The sequence below is a fragment of the Tetrao urogallus genome (genome assembly GCF_951394365.1).
Source record: "Tetrao urogallus genome assembly, chromosome: 6".
Lineage (NCBI taxonomy): Eukaryota > Metazoa > Chordata > Aves > Galliformes > Phasianidae > Tetrao > Tetrao urogallus.
The window spans coordinates 48,285,692-48,313,337 of NC_136819.1; the positions used below are offsets into that span (position 1 = coordinate 48,285,692).

Here is a 27,646-nt window from a genome sequence, read left to right on the forward strand (position 1 = left end):
AAATGCCATGCACTCACAATGAAGCTATTGACAAATATGATCTTGACTGTTTTTCTAGTTTACTTCTCTAGAAGTTGAACCAACTAACAAGAAGCTGTTTCATTTCAAAAGGCAAAGTTTCTTATTCTCTCTGGCTTTGGGGTTGCTCCAGGCTTACGGCAACAGCGACAAGACTAGAAGCTAGCTCATCTAACTCACCAGTTATACAAGCAACTTGTAACATAGAAAGAAAATTACATCTACACTATGGCTTCCAACGGTCACCTGAGTAGAATTACATTGCATGTCTCTTCTGCTTCGACCAAAGCCACAGTTAATGTTATCAAAACTAAACAAAACAAAAGGGCTGCCCAGAAGAGAGAATGCCAACCTCAAGAGTGGTTGCATCATAGAGTTCCTTGGAGAAAATATCTTTGCTAAGCACAGTGTTTGTTGGCCACTGCTCCTCCTAAGAACTAGAGGCCCTTCTCCAAGTCTTCACAAGCAAAAGGACTCATTGCCAATCCCAGGGAAAGAGAGGCTGTCAAACTGCTTGTGACCTATCTGAATACAACCTTGTCCCTGCTGTTGGGACTGCAGGGTCATACAAGACTCCTGGAGAGGCTTTCCCACCCACCTCATGGGAGAAACATTCTGAGTACCCAAGAATCCAGCCTCCTTCCAATTGGAAAACCATGACGAGAGCTCCTCCTCTGCCACCCCTACATATAGAGCAATACTGAAGCATCACTGAACGCATCTCCCTTTTAGCCCTCACCTACTCCTCCATTTCAAGCAGACCAGCACAAGACATTTGCTGGCATCTGTGATGGGACCAATTTACTTGCCAGAGCTCATTACATTACAGCTTTATGCTGTATGTGTCCAAATCACTAAAAAAGCCCAATTCTGTTTCAGACTCCCTCAGAAAATTTTCACTGGAGCCCTGCCTGCAGGGCTTATGATTCAAGCTTGACGCCTGGAAGGAGATGCACAGTTCAGCTGTCTAGGCTAAGAAAAGAGAAAAGGAACTCTGCAGCCTCCTGTGTCAGAGGACCCTTGAGGGAGTATGCTTTGCACATGACATAAATCCTCTCTTTCTCTACTTGCAACAAATTGTGCATGATCTGGTGGCAGACTCAAATCTACAAAAGCAAAGAAAACAAACTGAATAAAAGCAGCCCCAAAGTACTGCCCCTGTCCAGAACCCAAAGAGGATCAGTGAAGTAACAGTACTGGTGTGAGAAAGAAAATTCAAAGGCAACAAATAATGCTAAAGATCCTTTTTAATCAGACACCAAAAAATGAAGAGTTGAGACCTTAAATGCCGCTGCTGAAAACATCTGCTGCTGCATATCGAGCCATGATGGCACTGCTGGTGCCTAAGACCAAGCTGCCTAATGAGTCCTTGCTGGCTTGTGTAGTTGCATGGGATGTGGTCCAGCTCAGATGCTGAAAAGCACTGTGGTCGATACTCCATTCCTACGTGTTTGGAGGAACAAAATTAATAAGACTATAAAAGCGCACACTGGGAACTCCTAGTAATGACACACCTCCACAGAGGCAAAATAAGGCTTAAAATACGTACATTTCTTATAATAGATTCTCTGGAATCCAAGAAGAAAAGAGCCTAACTGGTGATGACAGGTGTCTGTTCTTTTATGGGTTGTCGGTTAGAAATCTCAAAAAGGAACAGCGAAATTGCAATAAACAATTTCTTCTTGATTCCTCCAGAGATTGGAAAAAGCACAAGACCTTGGTCCTGACATCAGTTTTCAATCTCCTTCTCCTCAATGACATTCTATGTTTTAATGACATCCTTTCCTACCTCAGCTCCAAGAGAGCTATTCCTGCTCTGCAGAAAGACTGTGAAAAGGGAGCTAAATTTTAAAACCCAGAGGAAAACAGCATGCTGATTTTGCTTCACCAGCAGTCACAGCCCAGACACGGAGAATGCTTCAGAGCAAAGTGTGGCATGCAAGCAAACACTAATGCTTCTGAACCTCACATCTTCTTCTTGCTTTCTATTAATTTTTGTCTATGATTTCAAAAAAACAAGCAGACATTTAGGGTTCAAATTTGATTACACGCGCCACAGTGTTCTAATGGCATATCTCAGACAACATTACAGCTAAATGGAATCATATCAGAAGTTTTTATTGCTGAGACAGAACAAGGAGAATTACATTATAGGCAGGCACTGCCAGATAACTCACAATAAAATTCCCAGGCACAAAGATTTATCTCACAGTGGTTTTGTTTGCAGCCTACTTAACCAGGTTTAAATTAAGCTTGGGCCCTTCTTCAGCACTCATCACCATCCAGGTGTTGTACATAAATCAAGGTGTCGACACTGCTCTGTAAATTGGGAGCTGTTGAGGGACAAGGCAACGTAGCAATGTGCCCACAGGCATGTCAGAAGCAGCAGGCAGAGCCTGGCAAAATATGGGAAGTCTTCACAGCCAGCTCCAGCCCTGGGCACGTGATGCTCTGGGGCCTCACATCCCTTCATCTGCCACTGTGATGCTGCAGAAGGGCTAAGAGCTCCAACAGAGTGAGCCTGCCTCATGGCTCCAAGGCATGACTCCACTCCAGAGTGGCATTTTCCTTCAAAGCCCCTGCTCTGTTACCTGAGCATGGGATACCCCGTCCACAGCCCAGGAGCACCCACATGCATTGAATGCCCAGTGCACCTGGTGGCAAATGATCTATTTTGACATCCTGCTGCCAGTCACATGAGAAGAAACAAGCAGGATGCTGTGCAGAAAGACACCAGCTCCCTAGCACAGCACCATCCAGGCCACAGGCGTGAGGGCAGGAGCCACTAGTGCTCTGCATAGCATCCTTCCGATCACATAGAGGGACGCTACTGCAGTGGCTAATCTCCTTTGGCATTACTTCATTTGCTCCCTTTAATCATAGAGAGCATCTGGTCATGCAGTTATTCAAGACCATGAATTAATCCTTGGCACCACACAGCACAGGGCTCTGTCTGCCCAGTTCAGCCACCTCATCAGGTTCACAGGAATCCACCTGGGTAACCCAACATGCTTACCCAATGCTCTTTTGATTAACAGAGAAACAACTTCACTGTTCCACTGATTTCTGAGCAGAACATCGAGGACACTAAACAACATAAGAGCTGTTCTCCCCAGGAGACATCCCACACTGCATGGGCTGTGCTGGGGCATGCAAGGGAAGGAAGGCTTCCAGGGACTGCCAGAGTCCCATAAACAAAGTCAGGACATTGTTTGCAAGTGGGTCTCATCTACAAGCTGGAAAGGAAATGCTAATGGTGGGAGCACAGCTCCAGCCCTGCGAAACTCTTCAGTGCATCCAAGCTGCTGGGACAACTTCCTCCAGTTGCAGAAAAAGAACTGAGTTGCTGCCCTTTGGGTTTGCAACAGGTTTGCTGCAGAGCTGCAAGCAGTGCATGACACCAGAAAGCCTCACTGCCAGTTTCAGCTGCTCCCCCAGCCAGGTATCTATTACTGACAAGTCAGATTCCAAGTGGTTTCAGCCTGTAACTACCTATACAAACAAACAAAAACACTACAGACAGAAGTAGTCCTGCTGTACCCATGGACAAAGTGCACTAACTGCAGCTGACTCACAGGGGCACTATTAGCATGAGTATTTGGAGAGGTGCTAGCTATTTTAGTAAAAAAACATGAAGCCCATTCCATCGCAGACGTAAACACTGAATAATATGAAGACATTCCCAGTTCTGAAGCACACCTGGTTTGGGGTGGCCCTGCTGAAAAGGTTCAGGTGGGCAGAGGACAGCACAGATCAGATGCCTCTTGTCCCCCATGGCTGTGTAGCACCCCACCAGGGCTGCACCTCATGTGGCTGCTCTGCCACTGCTGGTGAAGCAGTTCTCTCTGAAGTCTGGGGAAAGTGAGGGTCTACAGACCACAGTATTTATCTCAGACCCACTGCTGGCTCCATACTAACAGATGCAGTAATGAATGTGCTGATCTACAGCAGATCATCAAAACATGAATTTTTCCCATCTTGTGTGGTTACCTGTAACAGTGGATGCCGAATACAGACTGCTAGTGCCTCTTTTCCTCATCAAACCCCCAAACTTTGACATTGTCTAACGTTATGCTGGTTGGCTACTGTAGGGAAAAAGCCACACGCTGCTCAGGTGCACCAGAATAGCAGTTGATGAAGGGCCTTTAAAAATGCACTGGCTTGTCCTCAGTCTCTCACTATACGCTCTGAAGTTTCACAATAGCCCTCCTCAGGCTGCAAAGTCTGCCACTCTCCCCACAAACCTTTCATTTCATTTTCCCTTTCATCACTGCTGTTGCAGTGGCAGAACGGCTACCGTGAATCTCTGCCTTTGTCTGCTCCCCTGTACTGGCGCAGGCAGCAGGAAGAAGTTGCCCTCTGCCTTTGTTTCCCCTGTCTACAAAGGCAGTCTGGCCACAGAAAGGCAAACAATGGCCCCAGCAGGATGTGCCCAGCACACATCAGTGGGAGCCATGAGGACCATAGGGTTCCTCTGGGTGCTGCTCCCAGACCCCAGCCCTCACACGACAGGAACTGTCATCTTTGGCTGTCTCAGTCTTCTTTTAAAAGCAAAGTCAGCTGTAAGGAGCCAGTCTGGTTTTGCTCCCAGAGATGAATGGATTTACTCCCACACAGGCTCCAGGGGGTACAAGCAGCCCTGCTTTGGGTGGCCTCCACCAGCACCAGGCTTGGGCCACAGCTGCATTGCCCCTGATCTCCACTGACTGAAGGCTGTTGCAGGATAAATGTTCTATTTTCTCTGCAGGGAGTGGAGGAGAGAGACTGAGTCATGTTCTTGTTGTTCCTCTGACCCAACAGGATCATCACTGTTCCAGCTAGAAGAATACAGGGCTGTCAGAAGGGGCCCAGTTTAGCTACTGTGTATCTCCCGCTGCCTCTACCAAATAACAGAATCATAGAATCATTAAGGTTAGACATACTTCTAAGATCATCTAGTCCAACCATCAACACATCATCACCATGCCACCATGCCCACTAAGCCATGTACCACAGGCGCAGCAGGCAGCAACACATCAGCCAAAGAGCCTTTGTCATCCACTTCCACCTCATCCAACGGCTTCTCCTTACACCTCCACACCATCAATATTTGGGTTTGTTTTTATCTCAATGTACGTGCCATATGGTAAATGGAATACTCACCTCAGAAGCATCTTTGCAAAGCACAAACGTGGCTGGTAGTGACAGTGTGGTGGAAATTAAGGGAATTAGTCCAACAGGCAGCAGGAGCTGAGGTGAACAGAAAGCTGCTGCGCAGCCTGAGCTCAGTCTCAGATCTGGGTTTTGTTCTTTGAAAGAAACAGTCACTGGAGACAAATGCCATGAGCAGCACACTACTACAAACTCACATTCACTCACCAAGAGGTGCGTGCTCAGGGTCACTGTGCGACACAGAGGACAAGGGACACCAGCTGTCTTAATGACAGCTCTGGCATTCCTCCCCACTGATGGCAGAGAACTGGTTTTTTGGACAGATATTTTACAAGCTTCACAAGTGAATGGTTGTTATGGGCTGATCTTTATCTCAGTCTTGCTTACTCACCCTCATAAATCCTAGGAAGCTGCTGCCTGTTGTATTCTTTCCCTCATTTTGGGTACCTTATCTAAGCCACCCCTTTAGAACAAAAGGAAGCACAATGGCACCTCCATGGTGTAACCTTGCTGCCATCCTTCCCTTATCAGGGAACAATTCTAAGGATGAGCCATCTGTGCTGTGGCCTTATCACAGCGCAGACCTCCTGGTCCTGATGCAAACCACACATCCTTCACTGTTTACTCAGTTGTTTGCTGCCAGTTGTCTCTCTCATTATCAGCACAGGCCATTCCGGCATCCCTAGCTCAGTAAACATAACATTTCCATTACAAAAATCTACAGTTATTTCCACTCAAGGAAGGAGTCTTGTTAAAATCAAATTATCAGTGCTAGTACATTTTAAATCTCAACCAGCTAAGCTAGTTCCAATTGCCAACAACAAGCTGGTTCACCCTTACTGGTGGTTCATGTCAATGTGGATTCGTGGCTCCTCCAGGCAGCTGATATATGAGCTTACCAACGTGAAGACCTCTACCCACAGGAGCATGAGTAGCCTTCAGGTTGCCCTCACATCCCTGAGCACCAACATGTGCCTGGCATGGCCACAGGGCAGCGGGCAGGAATATGAACCAGTTCAGGGGCTGCACATTTGCACAGGCTGCTGCAACACCCCAGAGGAGGCAGACAGCAAAAGGATCAGAGAAAGGATGCAATTCTGAGCCATGCCCCAGCATTCATCCTCAGCTTTTCTACAGAGATATTGAATGCTCCAGAAACTAGAAACTGAGACTCTGTCCCTCAGCAAATGAGCTGCTGAAATGTGATTAGCAGTAACAAAATAACAGCCTCATGTGGATGGGGAATTTCCTTTCCCCCTCATTCATTCTCCCTAGTCAGAAATGTAGCCAGCAATTATTAGATGAACTCTCCAGCAATGCCATAGCGTTCCAAAAATTAAACACTGCCTTTTAGTATGGATCTCTGGAGGATCCTGGAGCACTTAGCACTATTGAGCTTAGTGATAAAGAAATGCCTGAAAATCATGTTACAGAGTGGGTCATTTCCCACCCAGACCCTTTAAGGGAAAAAAGGAGGTGCGGAGAGATGAAAGAAGCTACACATGGTCATGGGAGGATCCCAGTCCTGATCCATAGCTGCACTGATAGGTAATGCCAGTTACCTCTCACTAACCACAGGTGGGTCCATACGAACATGCAATGCAGGCTCCTTAAACAATGTCAACAAACAGAACTTCACATTGCTAACTCCTGCTGGGTACTATTAAAACTCCAGAAAACCTCTGTGCTCTCCAGCCACCAATCTGAGACTCCTATGGAGCAGTTTCCTACAGCACATCAGATCAGAGTGCAATAGCTCATTTAAAGTGCTGTGCATCCATACGGTTGAGCCACAAAGGAAACACATGCAGTACAAGGGGAAATGGATTCAAACTAAAAGAGGAGAGATTTAGACTGGATGTAAGGAAAAAGTTTTTATAAGGCTGGTGAGGTACTGGAACAGGTTGCCTAAAGAGATGGTAGATGCTTTGTCCTTGGAGACACTCAAGGTCAGGCTGGACAGGGCTCCAAGCACCTGACTGAGTGGTAGGCATCCCTGTTCACTGCAGGAGAGTTGGACTAGATTACCTTTTAGGGTCCCTTCCAACTCAAACAATTCCATGATTCTATATCAAGACCCAAAGCCAAAGGATTTCGGTAGGAATAAAAGTTAAAAATGGCTACATAGTATTCCAGACAACATGGATTCAGAGCTGTTTGATCATCTGTCCCCAAAGATGGGTGAAGGTGTCACACAGCACCTGGCCCTTCCTACAGACATTGACAGGAGTTGACACTTCCTCCCACGTCATGGAGGAAAGCAGAGGGAAGCACTGGGCTCTAGTGAGCAGTGATGAATGGCAGTACCTACACAGCCACCGGGACAAAACAACTGTGATCTCTTTGTAAAGTTCCCTGACTGCTACATGGGGAAAAAAGAAAAGACGATAGTCAAACTCCCACTTCGTTTACATGGTTTTGTCTTGTTTGCATTTTATTTATTTTTTTTACATGAAGGTTCTTCATTCATTCTGGGTTCTCACACTGAATGGAGTTTTACTTAAGAAGTCTTCCCTAAATTATTATTTCCTCCCCCCTTCTTGTTTACAGCTGTAAGAGGAATGCTGATATACAGAATGACTTAATGACTTTTACCCTAGTGGGCAGCCAAAATACAACTGTCAGCAACACAGGTGGTGTCTCAGGCACCGGGGCAAACATCTGGACAATGGTCATCTGTGCACTGCAGGGCAGCAGGGAGAAGCCCTGACACAGCAGCACAGCATTTATCTCTTGCAAGAGCCTTCTATGCCTCTAACCAAGATTCCTCTGTCATCTGAGAAGAAGCAACGCAGGCAAATCTTGGGAAACATAAAACCTCATTTGTGCTACAGAAAAACCTGAAACAAAAGTCCTGAGAACTTCATCACTAAAGCAATCCTGACTATGCATTGGCAAAACAATTTTTATGTCACCTAAGAGGAGCTTCTTAACAGTGCACATAAAGAATATTTATGAAGAAGGAGAGGCAGGTGTAACAAGACTCACCCTTGCTTAAAAACATGCACAACAGTAACCGTCAGCCAAAAAATCTGAGCAGGAAAATTAATCAGTCAAAACTTTAAGAGGTAAGTTCAATATTTCCAGGGGCTCTCCATCCTCCCAACAGCTGCACCTTTTATCTGGCTCCAGGGCCAGCTTTCAGAGAGAGCTGCTCCCTGAATCCTTGCGTGCAGGTCATACCCACCCCCCAGGAAAGCTCTGGCTCTTACACACACAGACAAAGAAAGGGCTCTTACGTTTTGCAGGGCATCTTGATACTGTGGCAGTGAGGACAGCTGTGACTCAGAGTGGTATGGGGACAACCCTTTCCTCAGAGTCCTCAAATCCCCAGTGCTGGACTGCTGCAAAGACAAAAAGAAAATGGGACAGGCTGTATTAGCAAGAATGAAAGTTATCTCCTTTCTTCTGGATTACCTCTTCCCACAATCACCAGCTGTTCCCATAACTTCTCCCTGCAACAACAGCTCAACTGACCATTATGATACAAGCTGTTCCCGTGCCCACACCTAGAGAAGCATTTGCAAGCAGCTGGAGGTGAAACTCTCAAAGTCTACGCCACTAAACGACAGAGTGAGAAGGCATTTTAATTTTACCTAAGCTGTTAGGTAGTTAGAACCACCTTCAAAGACGTAAATCCACCAGGAGATATTTTCTGGATCTTTTTAAAGCAACATCAGCTATTCCAGTCTCCCACAGGTGGAGAGCAATGAGAGTTTGTAAACAGTGCTATTGTAACTCATTTAAGCCTGCAAAAGGGGTGTGAAAGCAACAGTTTCTTATTTGGTTATAAATTAGCTTGCAACCACAAGACTTAAGTGGAGCCATGTAAATAAAGGTAGTCAGCATGACTCAACAAACCATGCAGATAGATGCAATCAACTGTCTGCGCTCAAAAAGAAGCATCAGGTGTTGGGGAGTGCTGAATAACATCAGGACAATAATATCTGCCTCATGTTATCTGTTCTCTCACTCAGTTGTTCTGAAATGGGATGGTCTTCAAACAAGAGGAGTTTCTCCTTTAAGCACGCCCATACATCATCAACATACAAGTAGCCAAAATCAAGGACCTGGGAGAAGATTATATCTTTTTATTAACAATAAATATCCTCATTAACTTTACATTTTTTTAAGAGCGTAAAGCAATGCACTATCCCTCATTTTAAAGCCATAAAAGCATGACCTTTCAGATTTTTACGTTCCATTAAGACTTCTGACTTGCATCTGCTGGAGAAATGATGTTTTCCACTTCAAAAGAACCAAAGAAAAACCACTGGTGCAATAAAATTTAACAGCAAGTCTCATAAATCAGCTCAACTGTATATAAGAAAACCCTCAGTAACCCCAAAGGCCTGACCATAACCAAGGCTTTAGGGACCGTGGCTGTATACAGATCTCAGAAATACGGAAAGTTTGTCTTTGTGTTTCTTGCTCCCATTGTACAGAGAAGAATCAATGCATTCAGAGTGGGTACATCATTTTCTATTGGTGTCAGAAACCTTTTCTTGTAGCCAGATGGTCTGCTTAGTGCTAGTTCAGCTTTTGTTTTCTCTCAAAATGTCTTTTTTTCTCCACAAGCATTCTGACCCACACATCCCATTTCTTTCATTTTACAAGCTGTGAGGAGGACAGTTCTCAAGAAAGTCATCATGAGAAATGGATGCTAGCCCTCCATCACTTGACATACTAGGAACTGCTGTATTTCACATAGAGGCATGATTTTAGCTTAGGGGATGTCTAGGATTCCTTGGATTTACAAGGCCTACAATTTGTTTGCATTTCACGACAGAGCCCAAAACAAAAAACAAAAACAAAAAAATGTGCAGAAGAAGCCAACTCCTTCTGTACACAAGAACACCAGAACAAAAGTGAGTTCTCTTCACCACGGTAAATACTTTCAAAGGAAGGGTAGAAGGCTAGAAAGAAAGATGGTGAGCAGACCCTTGTTTTCTTGGTAATGTCTCAGATGTGTCACACCTAAGAGTTTCCTGGTGGTGACACTGAAAGGATCGTAACCCAGCTGGTTCTGCTTCCACTGTCCATGCAGCCACTTCTTCACTCCTTATGGCACCAGGAGCAGCAACCCCAAGAGAGGTCTCTGCTGCCTGCTCCTTCAGTGCGCCCCTCTCACACCCTTCCCAGTCTCTGGAATGAACAGGCTCTCACACAGGCACAGGAAAGGCAGCAGAAACCAACACAGAGAAAATGTGAGGATACAGCCATGTACTGGAGACCACAAGGCCACACACTGCAAACCTCAGCTCCATGCTCTGCCTCATTGGTATTTAGACTCTCAAATTCATTCCCGTTGCTTCAGATTTCTGCAAACTGCATGAGACACGCAGCATGCCATGTGCTTGTGGGAAACAGGAGTGTGGAAACAGGCATGCAAAAGAGATGAGGCGTTCATTTGCTTCTGTCTCCCAGGAACTTGTCCTCTTGCCCCAAAATCTCAAGGGGTTAGTCTATATTAGATCTAGCATGTGTTTCAACACACAACAGGTCATCCCCATAGGAAGTCAAAATGCCAGCAAAGGAAGCAAGGACACCAGATCTAGTTCTGGTCAACACACACCACCACTTTGGTTAAAATCATGCTAGTTTAAACTGATTTAACTGACCTGTACTCCTGTCTGTAAGCAGAAGTATGCTTTAATTTCAATTTGGCTTAAATTGATTCAAATTGTGTTGGTAAATACACAGATACAGTCAAAACTCTGCTCAAACAAGTGTTTCTAATGGATTAGTTCAATTGCTTTTTTTTAAACAAATCCCATTTATGACAGTGAATTTGTGTGTGACAAAACTATTGTTAGGTTGTTTCAGTGACTAATGCTGATGAATCTGATCTAACGCACTCAGTTTGATGGAAAGATCCCTGCTAAGTTCAATGAACATCAAAATGAGCCCTTAATTAAAGAGTAGAAAGGAAAAAAGAAAAAAAAAAAAGAGGAGCAAACAAAGAATAGAAAAGAAATCTTAAGAAACAAAAAGGCTGGACAGAGAAATACTCAGAAGAGGAATGGGGCGTAGGGTGAATTCAGTAGGGCTAGAAAAATCATCGCTTTCCATTATTCATCTGTATTGGAGATGACCAAAGAACCATTTTTTCCTCCTGTTGTCAGTATGGTTTCCTACTTTTCCTATTGCTGTCAGCAGGACAGCCAGTCCCTTTCAGGAGCACTCTGCTCAACGCAGTTTTACTTCTGCACTTTTTAGAATGTGTTTCAAATTGCATTGAGATGTTTTTCAACAACTTAACAGTCACAGTTCTGCACTATTTATTTTTCTTGAACTAAAAGCAAAAGCTTTTTTTTTTTTTTGGCCTTAGAAGGAAAATTGCTTTTTCTTCTTTTTAAATTAAAATAGCGTAGTGATGCATATTTATCAGACCTCTCAAACATTTATACATTCATTGGACTTGGCTATCAGTGTGGAGCTAACCAGAAAAAGAAAGTGAAACCCTTATTAAAAAGCAATATGACTAATGATGCATCAGAATGAGTAGCCATTACTCCACTTAAGCCTAAATTAAAAATCCTGGTATTTGCATTGTCAATTCATTCACAAAATGAAATCTCTTATTACTTTACCCAGTTTTCATTACTGAGATCTAAGTGGAGCCCAAATTGCTTTTCCAGTCAGAACAGCATTAAAAGTACAATCACCGATCATCCCCGTTTATCATCATTGCTGGAGATTATCTCAATTAATGTGCAACGTGCCCATAATAAATTGCCTTTCAGGTAAAAATCACTTCCTGTTTCATAGAATCACCAAGTTTGGAAAAGACCTCTAAGATCATCCAGTTTGATCATCCACCTATCACCAACATTTCCCATTAAACCACATCCCTCAGTACTACATCTAAATATTTCTTGAACACTTCCAGGGTTGGTGACTCCACCACCTCCCTGGGCAGCCTGTTCCAGAGAAATTTATCACCAAAATAATTTTCATTGGTACTAAAACTCTCCATAGGAGAGCGCTGATCTGATGGAACTTCTGGGGGGCATGTTTTCTAGCCTGCAGTGCAGTGGGAGGTGAGGGACACTAAAAGAAATGGAAACTGCAGGAGGAGATATGAGGCACACAGTCAGTCTTAACCCATTCAAATTTACAACTTGTGCATCCCAGAATGCCCTTATCCCTGCAAATTCCAACAACCAGGCACTGGTGACTCTGGAGTACCTCTTGCTCTTTTACTGAGATTTTTTTTTTGTTTTTGTCAAACACTTGTTTCATTCAAATGTTTAAATAAATAAATAAAAAATAAAAAATAAAAAAAATAAATAAAAAAAAGAGGAAATGGAAAAGAAATAGAGAAACATCTCAGAGCTGTACAGAAGTGCAACATCTCCCCTAGGTCTAACCTGATGCCACTGCACATTGCTGCCTCCCCTTACCAGCTGATGAGCATAGGAAGAAGCCTGCATACCACCCTGACAGCACACCACCGACAGCTCCACAGCAGTCCTCCAGACACAATAGCTCTTTATCATTTGGAAATAAGGATGTGACATTTATTGCTATATTTTTCAGTTAGGCAGAACTTGAACTGACCTCAAAATATACTGCCGTTGGACCAAAGCCTGAAATCTTTGTCAGCCCTGCTAAGACAGTGATGCCCCTAAATATGCCCCTAAATATGCCCCTAAATATGCCCCTCCTGGCAGGGGAAGAATTTTACCTACACACGTCAATGAGAAAAGAATACAACAAAGAAACCATATTTTTATTAAAAATGAACTGCAGACCCACCGTCCAGTCTCCCTGGAAAATAGAAGTAATTTGATGACTGCCATGGGTGGAAAGTGGCAAGTATTTTCCACACAAAATAATTTCTCATTTAAACACCTTTGAAGTGAAGGTGCTTAGCAAGCCCTAGAATTACATTTAAAAAAAAAAAAAAAAAAAAAAAAAAAAAAAAAAAAAAAAAAACACCAAAAAAAACAGCAAACACTTGTGCCAATCAAAGCCTTCCATTCTTCTATCAGGGAGAAGAAATGGTATCCTTTGACTTTTTGACCTGATGTGCTGAGTGATTCAATTTGAAAATAACACAAATAACACAAGAGGATGGATGGTGCTTGCAGTATTTTAAGGTCAAGTTACTATGAAGAAACATTTGTTTTCCTTTCTGTTTCTGTCCAGTAAAGTCAGATCATTGCTATGGCCATGTTGAACCAACTGTGAAGATAAAGCACTGAAAACTTATAGACGAGTTAGACAAATTATCTTTTCTGTTACACTTCAGTGTTACTTCTGCTGGAAGGGAGAAAAGAAAGAAGACAGGCATTTAATTCTGCAACACTTTGATCTAACAAAATGGACCATTCTCAACAGAAGTTAAATGCAGCAAGAGACAGAAATTTACTTGACAGATACTTTCAGCATCTCTGAAAGATATTAGCAAAAGAACCCCGAACGATTTCAATTAAAATTATGCGCTGAAGTGGCTGAGAAAAATTAAAAAGCGACACTGTCAGCTTCCAGTAATTCATGAATTAGCATTCAAAATAGGGTCGTTACATAAGTAGCCTTTAATTGAAAACACTATTTTCTCCTTTCACTAAGTCATTACAGCTGAAGGCTGAACAGAGGTTAAAAAAGGAAGAGCAATCATAAATGATCAGTTTGACTCTGTGCTCTAGGGAAATAATAAAGCCTTTACTAAGAATCACAGCTTCCCTTCTCTTCCGGAACATGGGGTCACCTTGTAGCAACTCAGGTGTGCACCCACAAGCACCCTGTGCCTCTGAGAACTCCAAACAGGAGCTTGGCAGATGTGATGTGGTGCTAGACTGCTGGAGACCCACGTCCTCCCAGAGTGCAGCAAGAGCCAAGAGGGACAGTCCTGCTGGAACCTGAGGCTATGGCTGAGCACCTGAGATGCTGCTCGCGTCACTTCTTAACTCATTTGTAATCTTCAGCCCTGTGAAAGCTTCCACTCCTGTCCCCATGCCACGCAGAAGAAAATTAAGCACCAATTCAAAGACCAGGTTTCACACAAAGCCTCATCCAACTCTTTTCTGTTTACCTCTGGGAAGTCCCTCAATGAAGGGAAAGGGAAACACATCCAGTACTAAAAGCGGGATCAACCCCACAAGTCACCAACAGCAGACAGCCCAGAGAAGTGTGAGTTCAAGGGCTTCATGACTATCAGCATTCCCTACAACCGGTACTAAGTTCAAGAGATAGCAGATTACATACACATCAAATTCATTAAGAATTTCTCCCCTGATAAACATAACTTTAGAGAAATTAAGCATCTTAAACACAACTAAAGGAGTATTGTGATGAATTCAGTACTGGTAACATAACATTCATTTTTTGACATCAGTTCATTAGATTTTCTTCTGACAAATTATTATGCCATACCAACGCCCAGCTCTTAGAGAGAGAAAAGAAAAAGCGATTTCCATTTTTTAGTGGCTACTCCATTCTTTTACAAAGCACAGGATTCCCTTCAGCTGTAGTTTACAAGAGGTAACAGCCTTAAGTTGCACCAGGAGAGGCTCAGGTTGGGTATTAGGAAAAATTTCTTCTCAGAAGCAGCAGTAATGCACTGACAGGCTGCCCTGGGAGGTGGGGGAGCCACCATCCTTGGAGTGTTCAAGAAATGTGGAGATGTGACACTGACAGATGTTGTTAGCGGGCACGTGGGGGTGGGCTGAGCTTGGACCAGAGGATCTCAAAGGTCTTTTTCTACCTTAAATGATTCTATGATTCTAGTGTAAACATTATGGTGAAACTGGTACCTGACTATAGAGCAAGCACCCCATACTAACCATGTATGTCCATAAGAATCTGGTCTTACAGTGTGGTGAATTCTCTATAGGAGAAACTGTGTGCATGAAAAAAAACCATTCTTTGCATTCTACTTCTGCCCATAAATCTTTGATGGAAACTCTCATGACAACCTTTTCTGAAGCCTTGGCTTTTGGTTATTTTTGTGATTATAAAAAAGGAGGAAGGGTTTATTTCAGCTCAGTGAGTTGGGCTGCCTTCATCATTATGGACTGCTGTACTGCCCATTACCTGAATTACTTGCTTGTCACTGCAGTATAAATTCTTAAACCCACTGGCAACAATTTTCTACACCATAATTGTCCCAGTAATTGAAACTGCATCAATTTTGTCACGCAGCAACCCATTGTTTGCAACAGGGTAATTAAATGGAAGGTTTAGCTCAAAATCTTTTCCTCTTATTCCTAACTGCTCCTGAAGCAATTTACCCCAAACTTACCAACTTCTCACATGGGTAAATTTGATTTGTAGCTGGTCAAAACCCAAGATTTTACTAACAAACATCTTTTGCACAAGTACAGGATGGAAATAAATAATTAGAGGCATATTTAATACATTCTGATGATTAAAAACTAGAAATGGCCCATATTAGCATGTGAAAGAACAAGCAACCAGAGCTCCAAACAACCAGCACCAGTATTAAGAGGCAGCCCCCAGATCCAAAAAGTTATTTATGGATGCATCAGCTATCTCTACCTTACTGAAATTTCATGGCAAGCTGCTGCAGTCAGTCAGCTAGAAGGGAATAGAAGAACATTATACAGACATTTAGAACCTTAAACAAACAAACAAAAAGATACTTTATCATCTTGGATTAATTTCTGTCAGTACCACAGATCAAAGTAAGCTGTTCTTACATGCAACATTTGACATAGATAATACAACTATTTGAACTTCAACCCCATTTTCCCATATTAATGAATGAAGCCTTGCAGAAACTATTATTATCTGCACAGACATAAACATCTTATTAACCCGATTTTAAGCATGGTGACCCCAAACAGCTGACTATGTTCAAGCACCTTGCTTTCACTCACAACTACCGACATTTTAAGACCCACAGAGCTGAACAGCACTATCAGAACAAAGCAGTCTGTAAGGACAACCTGACCCAAGTTCTCCAAAGTCCAGCACAGCAACTCTTCACACTGTTGAGGTACAGCAAAGCAGAAACACATCTCAAACTAAGTGAAAGAAATGCTGCAATAAGTCAGCAGACAACCTGGTGGCTGAGCACACAACAGCTGATCCTACTGCTGAACATCCCCGATCGCATCGCCTAGCACAAAGATTGCCCCTTTATCTCATCAGTCAATGTTTTAGGGTCTCATGCACCAGGAAGTCGAGGGATGCGCAATTTCACTGTGTGAAGCTAGGTAATAATTGAATCAAAGCTCTGTAATTGCTGTTATCACTACAAGACATTCAAGCAAAAATAAGCTCAGCAAAGCACGCATCTGACTTTAAGTATACATGAAGAGTCCCATTAGCTCCAGTGGCGTTTATCAGGCAAGCTGCAAACCACACACATGAGAAAGCAATTAAAAAAAATCAACGTGCTTGATTTCTTAAGGATTCTGCAAACAAGAAAAAAAAATAAGGAATGAGATTAAAACTATTTAACATCTTTCATGTCATACGAGCCTTCAGAAACAGGAGAGATTAAATTCCTTTACGCTGGCTCATATCCCTGCTGTCCACACAGCACACCCTGAGATCATTCCTTATGCTGGTGGTAAAGGCCTTGGAGGACCAAGGTGTTCCGATCACACTGTTTCCCAATTCCCTCTCTGGTGCTCAACCAGCAGGTCACAAACACAGCTCAGGAATCAGCATTCCACTCCCACTGATCCTCAGATTCTCCCTCATTATCACGAACTGCACACGTACAAGTTGAAGGGGCAAAGCCACAGACTTCATCTGCTTCAGTGGTTAAAAAAAAAAAAAACCACACTGGAATTCTCTACCAGTGGGGGAACTAACATTTTGGGAGAGATGGTCAGTAAGAGGCCTAGCAGATTTTACCATGTAAAACCACTACCAGAAAAAAAAACTGGAGTATGAGCAATAAAAGCAGTGCAAGTTTTAAACCCCTCCATTCTCTGTAGCAACTGAGGCGAGAACTTCAGCATGCTGTTAATATTCAAGTGTGTCTGCATCTTTTTCCTCTTGTTTTTGACCAGCAGAGAAAGATCAGCTCCACAACTCATTGGAGGCTCAGATAATCAGCTCAAACCAAATTGCAGTATATAATTATAATCACACAACTGGCAGGCTTTGCTCAAGAGAGGACAAGGACTAAGATTCACGCAGTACAGCCTATAACCCAAATAGAAATGCAGCTCACTAGTTAACATGCCAAATGGAGCTATAAGCATTAACATTCCACGTAGCCCTCATCTGGCCTGTGGCTTATAAGCAATAAGTTTAGGAGTTGCAGATTAATGGAGCCCATCCGTGGCTCATTAGCAGCAAAATCAGTCTCTTCGTTAGTAAATCGATGCAGAAGTTAAGGAACGCTGCCCCAGTTCCACTGTGTGAGTACATGCAGATGTAGCATTACTCAAATAAACAAACTCAGGACCATGCCCTCATAGCACCTTGCATTTTCTTTTCTCAGCTGTGCTCCAGGCTAGAGGCCAAAGGGAACCCCCGCAGCTCCTGGCCAAAGCTCTGCAGATGGAGTTCCTCATGTCCCATCAAATAAAAGGGCTAGGAGTGAGGACAACAAAGACCTATATCCCCTGCAGGCTTTAGCTAACACTGCAACCAAGCACTCTGCTGGCCATTTCTATCTTCTTTCCAAGCAGTGCTCAAGGCAGAATGGAAACTCAAGCTCCCCTCTTCTGGTGGATCATTCAAATATTCAAACCACTTTGTTGCACCAAAGCGAAAAAGGTGGGAAGAATCAGCTGAAACAAGTCTGATTTTTGATGAGATAGTTTGAATGTCTTTAAAAGTCTGCTACACAGTTCTAGATTTACATTTTTGACTTTATGAAAAGCAAAACATAACTGGAAACATGTAGTTTTGGCTAAAGTCTTTTTTTTTTTCCCCCTTTTTTTTACCCCCTTTTTTTGGTCTAGAATTCAGCACTGAACTTCTTCCAGAAGTCTGTTTTTAAGCTTCTGCAACCAATGCTTAGTTTCTCTTTGAAAATCATTTTTCAGTCTTTATCAGGCTGACTGATCACTGAGAAGCTGCGTACTTTGAACCTCTCTACATGCTATAGACACAAAATAATGTTACTTCGTAGCCCAATCTAACTGTAATTAACAGCTTTTTTTCCCAATCCTGTCCTTATAAGCAGAAAAAAGTGGAATCTGGGGAAAGTGTTACAAAACTGGTTAAGCACAGGATATGACTAATCTTGCATTTCACAGCTGGAGGTTGAACTGAGCCTCATTAAACCCAGTGTTCTTGCTCACCCAGAACAGAAACAAATGGGGCATGGAAGATCTCCGTGTAAATTTCTCTCATACTCACACTGTTCCACAGCAATACAAAATCTCCCAATTTTGGTGAGTGCAACAGACACTCATAACAATGTGGTTCTGTATAAGCTATACCTCAAAGGGAGTGGAATTCTGTAGACAGTCCTCATTTACTGGAAATGAATATTTGAATGAGGACCCAAATGTGCATCTTCTTTTTAATTAATTCAAATCAGTATGCAGGTAAACATTTACACAGTGCACGAGAATAAGAATACAGTACCTCAGAGCATGTCATCTTCAGCATTCTGAATTTAAATGGAGACTAAGTGCATTGGAAAGCTTTCACGGTCTGACTTGCTCTCCATTACAAAAAACCCTATTTCCCTTGTGATACTTCAAATTAAAGCAATTATCCTCATCCTTCTCGCACACAAACACCAGGTAGGCATTGGGGAAATAAGACAGCTTTGTAATTTTGCTCCATTGTGGCGAGCACACACAGCACTCCCAGCACACGTAACAGCCTCACAACAAACCTGTGAAGCTGCGGTTCAAGGCGAGGCCCCAATGTGAGGACCTGATCCCAGCCCTGAGAAAAGTGCACAAGCAAGAACTGTTAACAGCAGGCTTGGCACACAACAGAGTGATCATGAAACAAGAGAAGAAATTGCAGCCTGATTCTCCTGTAGCCAGCCAGCACACTGCGTGCAATTCCTTCCTCTCCTCCATCCTCCATTCTTCAGGAAGAAACTAAACTCCATGGAACCCCATTTACATCCTTATCCTGCGTGGCACTGTTGACCCCTCAGCTCCCTGAAGTCCTGGGGTCCATTTTCTCCTCCACGTTTTCAGAACAATGTGCCAGAAATTGCTTGCTGGGTGTACGCCTGTCACAAGTGCACAGAACTCAGGCTAAGCATACAGCTTCTTAAAAAGAAGGCTAAGCACAATTTCCAGGATTTTGTTTTGGCATAAGAAGGGGTCTCCCAGGGATACTCTCAATCCCCATCAGCAGGCAGGCAGCCGCTGAGGTGCTGGTAATACTGAAGTCTATGTGGCGATTTAATTAAATATTCAGATGTTCCTGGTAACTCCCCAGGGTTGCCCCCTCCCAGGAGAAGAATTTTTCTTATTTCTGCTAAGCACAAAAGCTCCTGGCATTCTTCCTCAAAGAAACATCAGGATCTCATTGTTAAACGTCTGGCCACTCACTGCTGCCCTGAGTATCTCCTCCCTCCAAGCTGGGCTTTCTGAAGCCAAGGTGTGCAACATGCCCTGGGCTTCTCTGAGTAGGAAAATGCTTCCAGCATACCCACCCTGAAGGGAAAATCTGGACTGGGATCAGCAGAGACACACCAAGCCCACAGTGCACAGGACTTCATTGCAAGAAGCGAGAAGAGTGGACAAGCCCATGAAGCCTACACATTTTGCAATTTTAGTTGTAAGTGCTTAATTCTTACCACTGTACAGAACGATGTGAAAACATAAAATAATAACCCTAATGATGGCCAAAAGTTCATCACTGTTATTATCTCTAAAACACATGCATTAGTCGCAAAACTGCCCAGAACTGACCTTTGGAGCTCCCAAAACTGTTAAATATAGGTTTCTCCAATCTTGAGGGAAAAGCACATAATTACCAATTCATTTTTAGTTTAAGGGGCATTGTGATGTGGCTTAAGGGGTTTATTTTCAACTCGGACACTTTCAGCTCAGCAACAAAAAGTAAATACGATCTCTCATCACAGGGGTTGTATTTCTGTAATATGGAAGGTTCCCTCATCTCCCTAACCAAAGGCTGCAACAGAATGTTCAGCTCTCCAGGACATTTTCCTCAAAGACAGAGGAAAAACAGGACTTCTCACACATGCTGTGGAACAGATTAAATCCCTGCACACAGCAGAATGCAGCACGCTTCTTCCCTGGAGAATTTCAGACAACAAAAGGGATGCCTGCAAAGCTCTCCACAGCCAACACCCAACGTTCCTGAGAGCTTACGTCCTTGTTCATTACACCTCAACTAGAACTTGAGAAAATAAAGTTGTCACTTAAGCCTATACACAAGAAACATATTTGGATCGTTCTTCTCCTATAAAAGGAAGCTGGAAACTAGCCAAGGATTGCTACCACACCTTGCCATGTTAAAATGCTAGCCACAGTGAGGCTGGCACAGAGGCTCCTTGGGTGCACAGCGTGAGCCACTCCCCTTACCTGGTCTTGTGTTTGCAGGACAGAAGCCACCTCCACTTGTAAGAAAGGGTGGCACCATCAGCTCCGAGACACGGTGAGGTCCTTGCTACTGGGGTTATACCACAGACAGCTTCTCAGTAGTGGCCTTTGGTAGAACCTCTCTCCAATCAATATAAACCAGGCAACAAGATCTGTGTGTTGTCAGAACTGCTGCCAGGTGTTTTGCCAGCACAGTGGTGCCATTCGCTGTCACTTTCACAGCCATGCCACCAAAACAACATAGTGTAAACCTAAGTCCATGACAGTATCAAACTGGAGTCATTTCTCCAGTTTTCTTTCCAGAGAAAGGAGGATGGGAAAAGCAGTGATTACTGATGGGTAAGCAATTTGAGAAGTTCATTTCCCAACTGGAAATACACACAATCTTCCCTAGAAAGAAAAAAAAAAAAAAAGTGAAAACAAAAAAATCCATATATGGCTACCATAAAAAAAATTCACTTCTTCATTTATTTTCCTCCTATCACAAAGTGCAGCTCATGAGAGATGGCACTTCCTTACCACACAAGAGAAGGAACAGCCTTCTCCATTAATCTCTTCCAATGAGTCACCAGAAGAGTGAAGTGAATCACAGCACGCTTGGGTGCTGGTAACATGCACCAGGCAAGGCAGCAATTCCAGCACACGTTGGGAAGCTTTCCAATCCCTCTCAACAAGCTCTTGCTTGTGGCACCAAGCTTGCAAAAAATTCAAGAATCATCTGGACAACTCTCAGTCATACTGTCTGATTTTGGGTGGTCCTGCGTGAAGCCAGGAGTTGGACTCAAGGATCTTCACAGGTCCCTCCCAATTCAGGATATTCTATGATTCTACAATCCTTGCACGTGAAGATAATCATCACATCTCAGCATAGCCTCACCTGGCAGACACCAAGAAAGATAAAGCAACAAATCTCACTCAGGATGCCTTAGCTAGCAGAGGTACACTGTCTCACGAGTCACTGTAATATAAATCCTCCCATCAAGCTCACAATATCATCTGCAGCACCAGGCTTCTCAGGTTTCTCTGGATGAAGCACTATTTTAGCTCTATGTTTAGCACTTGGAAAGTAGCCAGAAGACTTCCATAACCACCACTGATTTGTTAATCCCTTAATGCACAGGCACTGTTTGTTACTTAGGATGTCAGGTTTCATCACCCCTCAGCACAGTGGTGATAGAACTTCTTGACATCAGACTGCAAATATTATTGCAATGTCAATGCTCCCAGGGAGGAAGCCAGGCTGAGTTAAAATGTGACTCTGGTATTGACAAGCCGGTTTGGCATTGCCGAGTTCAAACTGCCAGGATCACCTGGCAACTTCAAAAACAAGAGAATTGTTGCCAGGATCCTTTTTGAGTCCTTTGAGTCTTAGCCCAAGATCCACATGGTAACAGCTAAACACCTTCCAATGAGATGAAGCAAGAAAGTGTGGTTAAGTGGATTACACTCTTCCGGGAAAGTACTGGGAACAATGTGTACATATGCATGTGAGTGTGTGTAGAGACAAGTTTTCCTTGCTCTTCTTGCTCTTTTTGTCCATAGTTGGTGGAATCTGAAAATGAAGCATAAAGGCAAAAGGGCTGAGCCTCCTGTTAATTACTGTTGGTTTTTTTTGTTTGGTTGGTTGGTTTTTTTTTACTTCAGAAGATAGACCAGCAGAATGCCGTGCTCGGCCATGGCAGGATGAAGCCAGGCCAAGGGCACATTGAGCAGAGCCCGTCCCCAAATCCATGCGTGTCCCTGGCAGCTGCACACACACAGCCCATCTGGTTATCGATATCTCCAATGGAATCATCTCGGGGCTTCAGCTACCACCCGCCAGCACGGGGGTTGGGAGAAAGACAGAGGGAGTTAAAATTAAATTAGCAATTGATTAATACTTGAAGTCACTCAGTAGCTGTTGTTGAGGGTCATTTGGGGGTTTTAACCCTTCGGTGCTCCGTGCTCCATGCATCACAGGTGGCATTATCAACAAGGAAACTTGAAACTTGGGGCAATTTTTTAAAAGCTCACAATGTGGTCAAAGTGTGGATTCCAATAAAATTATGACTTACCAGAATTATTTTATTGACATTTCAGTAAGCACATAGCCTCCTTTTCAATTTTATTGTTTAACAGGAATATTTTGGAAACAGAACAAAAGGAAGATACCAGAGCAGTCTGTTTTTCAGACTCAGTGAAATGCAAAGAAAAAAAAATAAAAAGAAAAAAAACTGATAAAAAAAGTTTTGGAGCAAAACTATTCCAAAATTTAGTGCTTGAAGTAAGAAGCAAAGTTTATGGAAAAAAACAACATTTAACATGTCAGGGAAGTAGAACAATGCAATAGTGAAAAGATGCAGAGGAAAGGGAAAAAGAGGAACTCTTCTGATGGTTTAAATAGACAGCTCTTCACTGATTTCAGCAGAGCTGCCCCCTCTTTACAAAGAGTGCTGTGTTGTAGGGGATCCAGGGGACATATCAAACAGAAGGATTGTTTTCTTCCTACTGCTTGACATTCCTATATATAGATAGGTAAGCACAAGGAGCGATCAAAAGCCCAGCGGCACGTGGAGTAGACTTTGAAGGATGGATGCAAGCAAAAAGTGCCAATTTTGAAGATGTCTGCTCTGCTTTCAGCGAGATCACAAATAAAAGCTGTGAGCCAGCACTGCACAAAACTACTCCCAAGGCTGTTCTTTTACTACAGCCTTCTCATTCAACAAGATAAAAGCAAATGTAAATGGGCAAGCAAGGCAAAATCCCAGAGCAAGGACACCGGCGACGCCAGGGCCTCATACTGCATGGAGGTGCCCACGTGCCAGCACAGCGCGTGTACTGCTGCTGCTGTGCCAGCAGAGACCCCCTGCCCACATCCAGATGTACTCCTCCTCAACACACACAGGGAGGCTAACAGAGAATTTGCCATTCTTTTCTCTATAGCCAATTTTGAGGTAGCATTACTGCAGAAGGTGCATCGCAACAGAAGACCGAGTTCCATTATCAGGGAGTTCACAGCATTATGCTCTTCCCCTTGTAAGAAATCCCTACTGAATTCAGGTGGGCAGACAATTACACAGAAACCAGAGATCAGAGCTGGAGGCCACATTAATACCTATTAGGAAATAAATAACCTACCTGAGAGAGAAGCTTGTTATCATCCTCCAGCAGTTTCACTTTTGTTTCAAGTTGTCTGATGTAGTTGGAAGATGAATCTTTAGGAAAAAAGAAAAGATGTATTTCAATTTCTTGTGTTAGAGGTAAGTGCTGTCACATGGCAAGGCATTTCTTCCCCCTGTGGAACACAAGTTTGGAAAAGAACTACTGACTACAAGCATGATGGGTAAGGAGGGGACTCCAGCAAAAGATTTTTTTTTTTTCCACTCAAGAGCTGAGGTTTGGTAACAGCAGCTCCTTCTGTGAATCCATCAGTGCCATCAATCTGAGGGAAAGGGAAAAAAGGAAGGAGTCTCATAATTTTTCCCTCAAACAATTTCTGAGCTTTGAAAGATGCTCTCATTCATCTAAAATGCACCAAAATACTTAACGACAGAACAAGATGCCTCAACTCAGGTTCAGATAAACCAACCCATTACACGCATGCTTTTTTTCTTTCAAAACCAACTGATAAAATCCACAGAAATAAAATCTGTGCCAGAGTTCCCAGCACAGTAACAGGGTATGAGGCATACAGCCAGGCTCCAAGCTGAAGCATACACATCCTGAAGCATACAGCAGAAATGCCTACCCATGAGACCTCTTTTTTTCTAGTGGAACTATATGACAGAAACAGGAAAGCAAAGTACAGCACAACCCCACATAGTACAGCAATTTTTATCCTGAAGGAATTGAATGGCGAATTTACCCTGACAGTAAGACAGCAACATCAGAGAGGGTGACCTGGCACAGAAGATAACTTTCCAAAAAGATAAGTTTTTGCATGGGGCTTACTGCTAACCAAAACATCTGCTTTTTGTTTGGAAATATGCTTTGAACCAATACACCTGCAAATTTTACAGATACTAAAGGAACTTAGAAGAAACCTTTTAGCCATTTCCTTTAGAGCTTAACAGTTTGCACCAACTGCCTCCATCCACCTGTATGCCTGTAACACTTCTCCACTCACAATTTTGAGAGCGGAGGCTGTGAATTGTTATAGCAAGAGAATAAGAAGGAGGGAGTTTTGCAGCTTTAGCATATGAAAAAGAAACCTGAACAATCTCTGCTAGAAGGGCTCTGTGAAATGGAATTATGCTTTCCTTCATTTCAATTATTACAGAATGACTGCAAAAGCCACTATTCAGCCAAAGGACCTCACGCTGAGCATGAATCAGAGAGGAACAGAGTGTTACACAGCACAGGGCTGCTGCCGGCTCCATTCCGGACCATCTTGCCATGGTCAGCAGGCACCCTCAGCTTCATCTCTGCACACAGAAACACGTGCACATGCACATGTGTAAGGTTTAGGCTCGCTCTGTGCCAAAAGGCTTATCTTCCTCTGTGCCAGCACCTGCCAAAGGCACTCAGTGCAAGCCTGAATGCACTTTCTTGGCCACTCTTTGGGCAGTTTTGCAGAAGAGCTAGCATGCAATCTACCACTAAGCACTGAGAGTGCTTTGACCAGTCAAGAGAAAAATTGGAATATGCTTGGAGAAGCTCTACGATAGACAAGAGCCAAACCACAAATAAAGGAACAGCGGGACCCATCAGAGTAAAGTGCCCAACTCAAGCACGCGCATTCTCAGAGGAAACATGTTCACGGCTTTGTTTTGATAATGCTTTGTACAAAACCAGGAAATCCAAATAAATCCTCATAAAAAAAGCATAAGATGACACCATAGGGAGCTGTGTAAGTTCAGTGAATGGCTTTAGTGGCCTAAAGATTCACAACAGCGTTGCCTTCAGCTGCAGAGATGGCAAGCTGTCTGCCCAACAGAAGCTCAACCACACGAGGGGCCCACAGATCTCAGGAAAAGAGGGCAAACAAAGCAGGTTGTGTGATCGATCCACAGCATCTTGCCAACTGAGGTCTCATGCAAACAGTGCCAAGAATTTAGTCATGCATACAGAAACGCAGAATAAAATGCTGCAGATCTCTACTTTAGTCAGCAGGATTTCAGCACTAGCTTCAAGAACTTACTGAATTAGTAATGACCCAATCCTCCATTAGGGTGATAGGGAATTTAAAATCCTTAAGGATCCTTCATGGAGCACAGTTTCACCCCTTTTGTACCCACAGCTCAGCCCAGTAATGCCCATTTGGCTAAGCAGTGCCCAGAACAACCTCAAGCTCCTTCAAAAGACTTGCTGAAACCCCACCTCTTCCATCTGAGTGCTTGATACAAAGCCTCCATCTGCAGATCTGGCCAGATAAGCTGTCCTCCTGAGCTATGCTCCAGCTTCACCAAGAAGCACGTGCAGCAGAGGTGAGCACCCCTATGCAGTGAATGCAGTGATCCCAATACATCAGCTCCTGATACTTATCTCAATATATTGGGGCATCCAGCTCCAAAGAACGATTCAAAGCAGTGTCAAAAGACACCTTCTGGGATTCCAGAGACATGGACTGAGCACAGCCTATGTGTGCATACCTTGTACACACAGCAACACTTGCATAAACAAGTGCAAAAATGGTAGACAGTACTACAGATCTGTATGTGTTGCAGGTCACGTGCAGACACAGAACAATCAGCCTGTAATGAGCCTTTCTCTTGCTTGCAATTGAAGTCTGCTTCACAAGCAGCAGTGCCCCCACCGCTCCCCTGGTAATCTCTTATCATTGCTTCATGTTTTGATTGTGCCACATATGGAACTCTATGCCATGCTGCATATAAACAGCAGCAATAACAACAGCTTATGGGAACTACTTCTGAGCCCTCCTCCCCACCCCGTGCCCTCAAAGGGCAGAGAAACTGAAGGAGGTCATTTTTGGCATCCCTACCCTCCAGCACAGGGATATATGTATATGGCTCAAAGTAAAGGCTCACACCCTGAGCTTCACTAGCAATGCTCTTCGTGTGGTAGCTTTAGCATTGCTAACATCTATACAGAGTTAATGTTAAATGGTTGAATAGTGACACAGAAGCTGCTGTGTTTAGGTCTTGAGAGCTACAAGGAGTGACCAAGAGATTGGCCATAGCTGCCTAAGAAAAAGAAACAGTGAGAAAATTATTTTCAAATCCTTTGCAAAGAAAAAGCTATTCCTTGGACATGCTGGGGAGGCAATCTCTATACCTCCAGGAAGGAATGCACACCACAGTCACCATTAGCATTAAAAGCCTGCTCTGAGACTCGCTAGAACTCTTCACACAACACTGTTGAACCCCAAACCACATCTGATGTCAGTTAGAAAGCACATCACAGCAACATAAAATTTAAGTAGAAAAAAATCAACTTAGCTCTTTTGTCAGCAGGAGATGCTCCATGTCAGGCAAAGGCTGAGAAACAGTGCTCAGAACCTCCACCACCCGCACTGTATGCTCGGAGACGAATAGTCTCCATCTTCTGGGCCTCCTTGAGCTGAGGTGGACACCAGACAGCCCCCTGCATCTTGATCTCAGGTTTAAAGAATCCCATGACAGCAGGCAGTAACACTCCAGGCCGAGACTCTCCCACGTTAGATCAAGAAACACATTCCCAGCATTTTTCTGCCTCTGACCTTCCTCTTATCAGTGAGTTTCCCCCCTTGCCTGCCTCCCTCACAGCCGTGGGGTGAGGACGGCCCTGCTGACCCACCCAAGAGAGGCAGCAGAGCTGGAATGTTGGCAGCTTGGACCCCCTCGTTCCCATTATTAGGAATGATTAGGAAAATGAATGGTCTCAGCACCTTGTCAAAGCCTGCTGTCAGCCTTGAGGAATGCTGCACCTTCAGCCCAAGAGCTTTCATCCTGGCAACACGAGCCAGACCCCTGGCACACCCAACTGGCCCATCATCTCACAGAACAATACGGCACCCACTTTGAGTCCCCACACACCACCTGGTGCATCACCAGAGTCCTACCGTGTCCTACCCCATAATGCAG

General features: G+C 43.7%; 1 protein-coding gene across 1 annotated transcript in view; it reads right to left on the reverse strand.

The window, feature by feature from the left end:
- The window catches only part of CCDC85C (coiled-coil domain containing 85C), a gene marked incomplete at both ends in the record, with an annotated part of 96,790 nt that overhangs the window by 11,338 nt on the left and 57,806 nt on the right, over positions 1-27,646 (reverse strand). The window contains 2 exons of the mRNA XM_079536768.1: positions 8,409-8,513; positions 23,763-23,839. Of these exons, the coding sequence (XP_079392894.1) occupies positions 8,409-8,513; positions 23,763-23,839 (182 nt within the window). The remainder of the gene's footprint in view (positions 1-8,408; positions 8,514-23,762; positions 23,840-27,646) is intronic.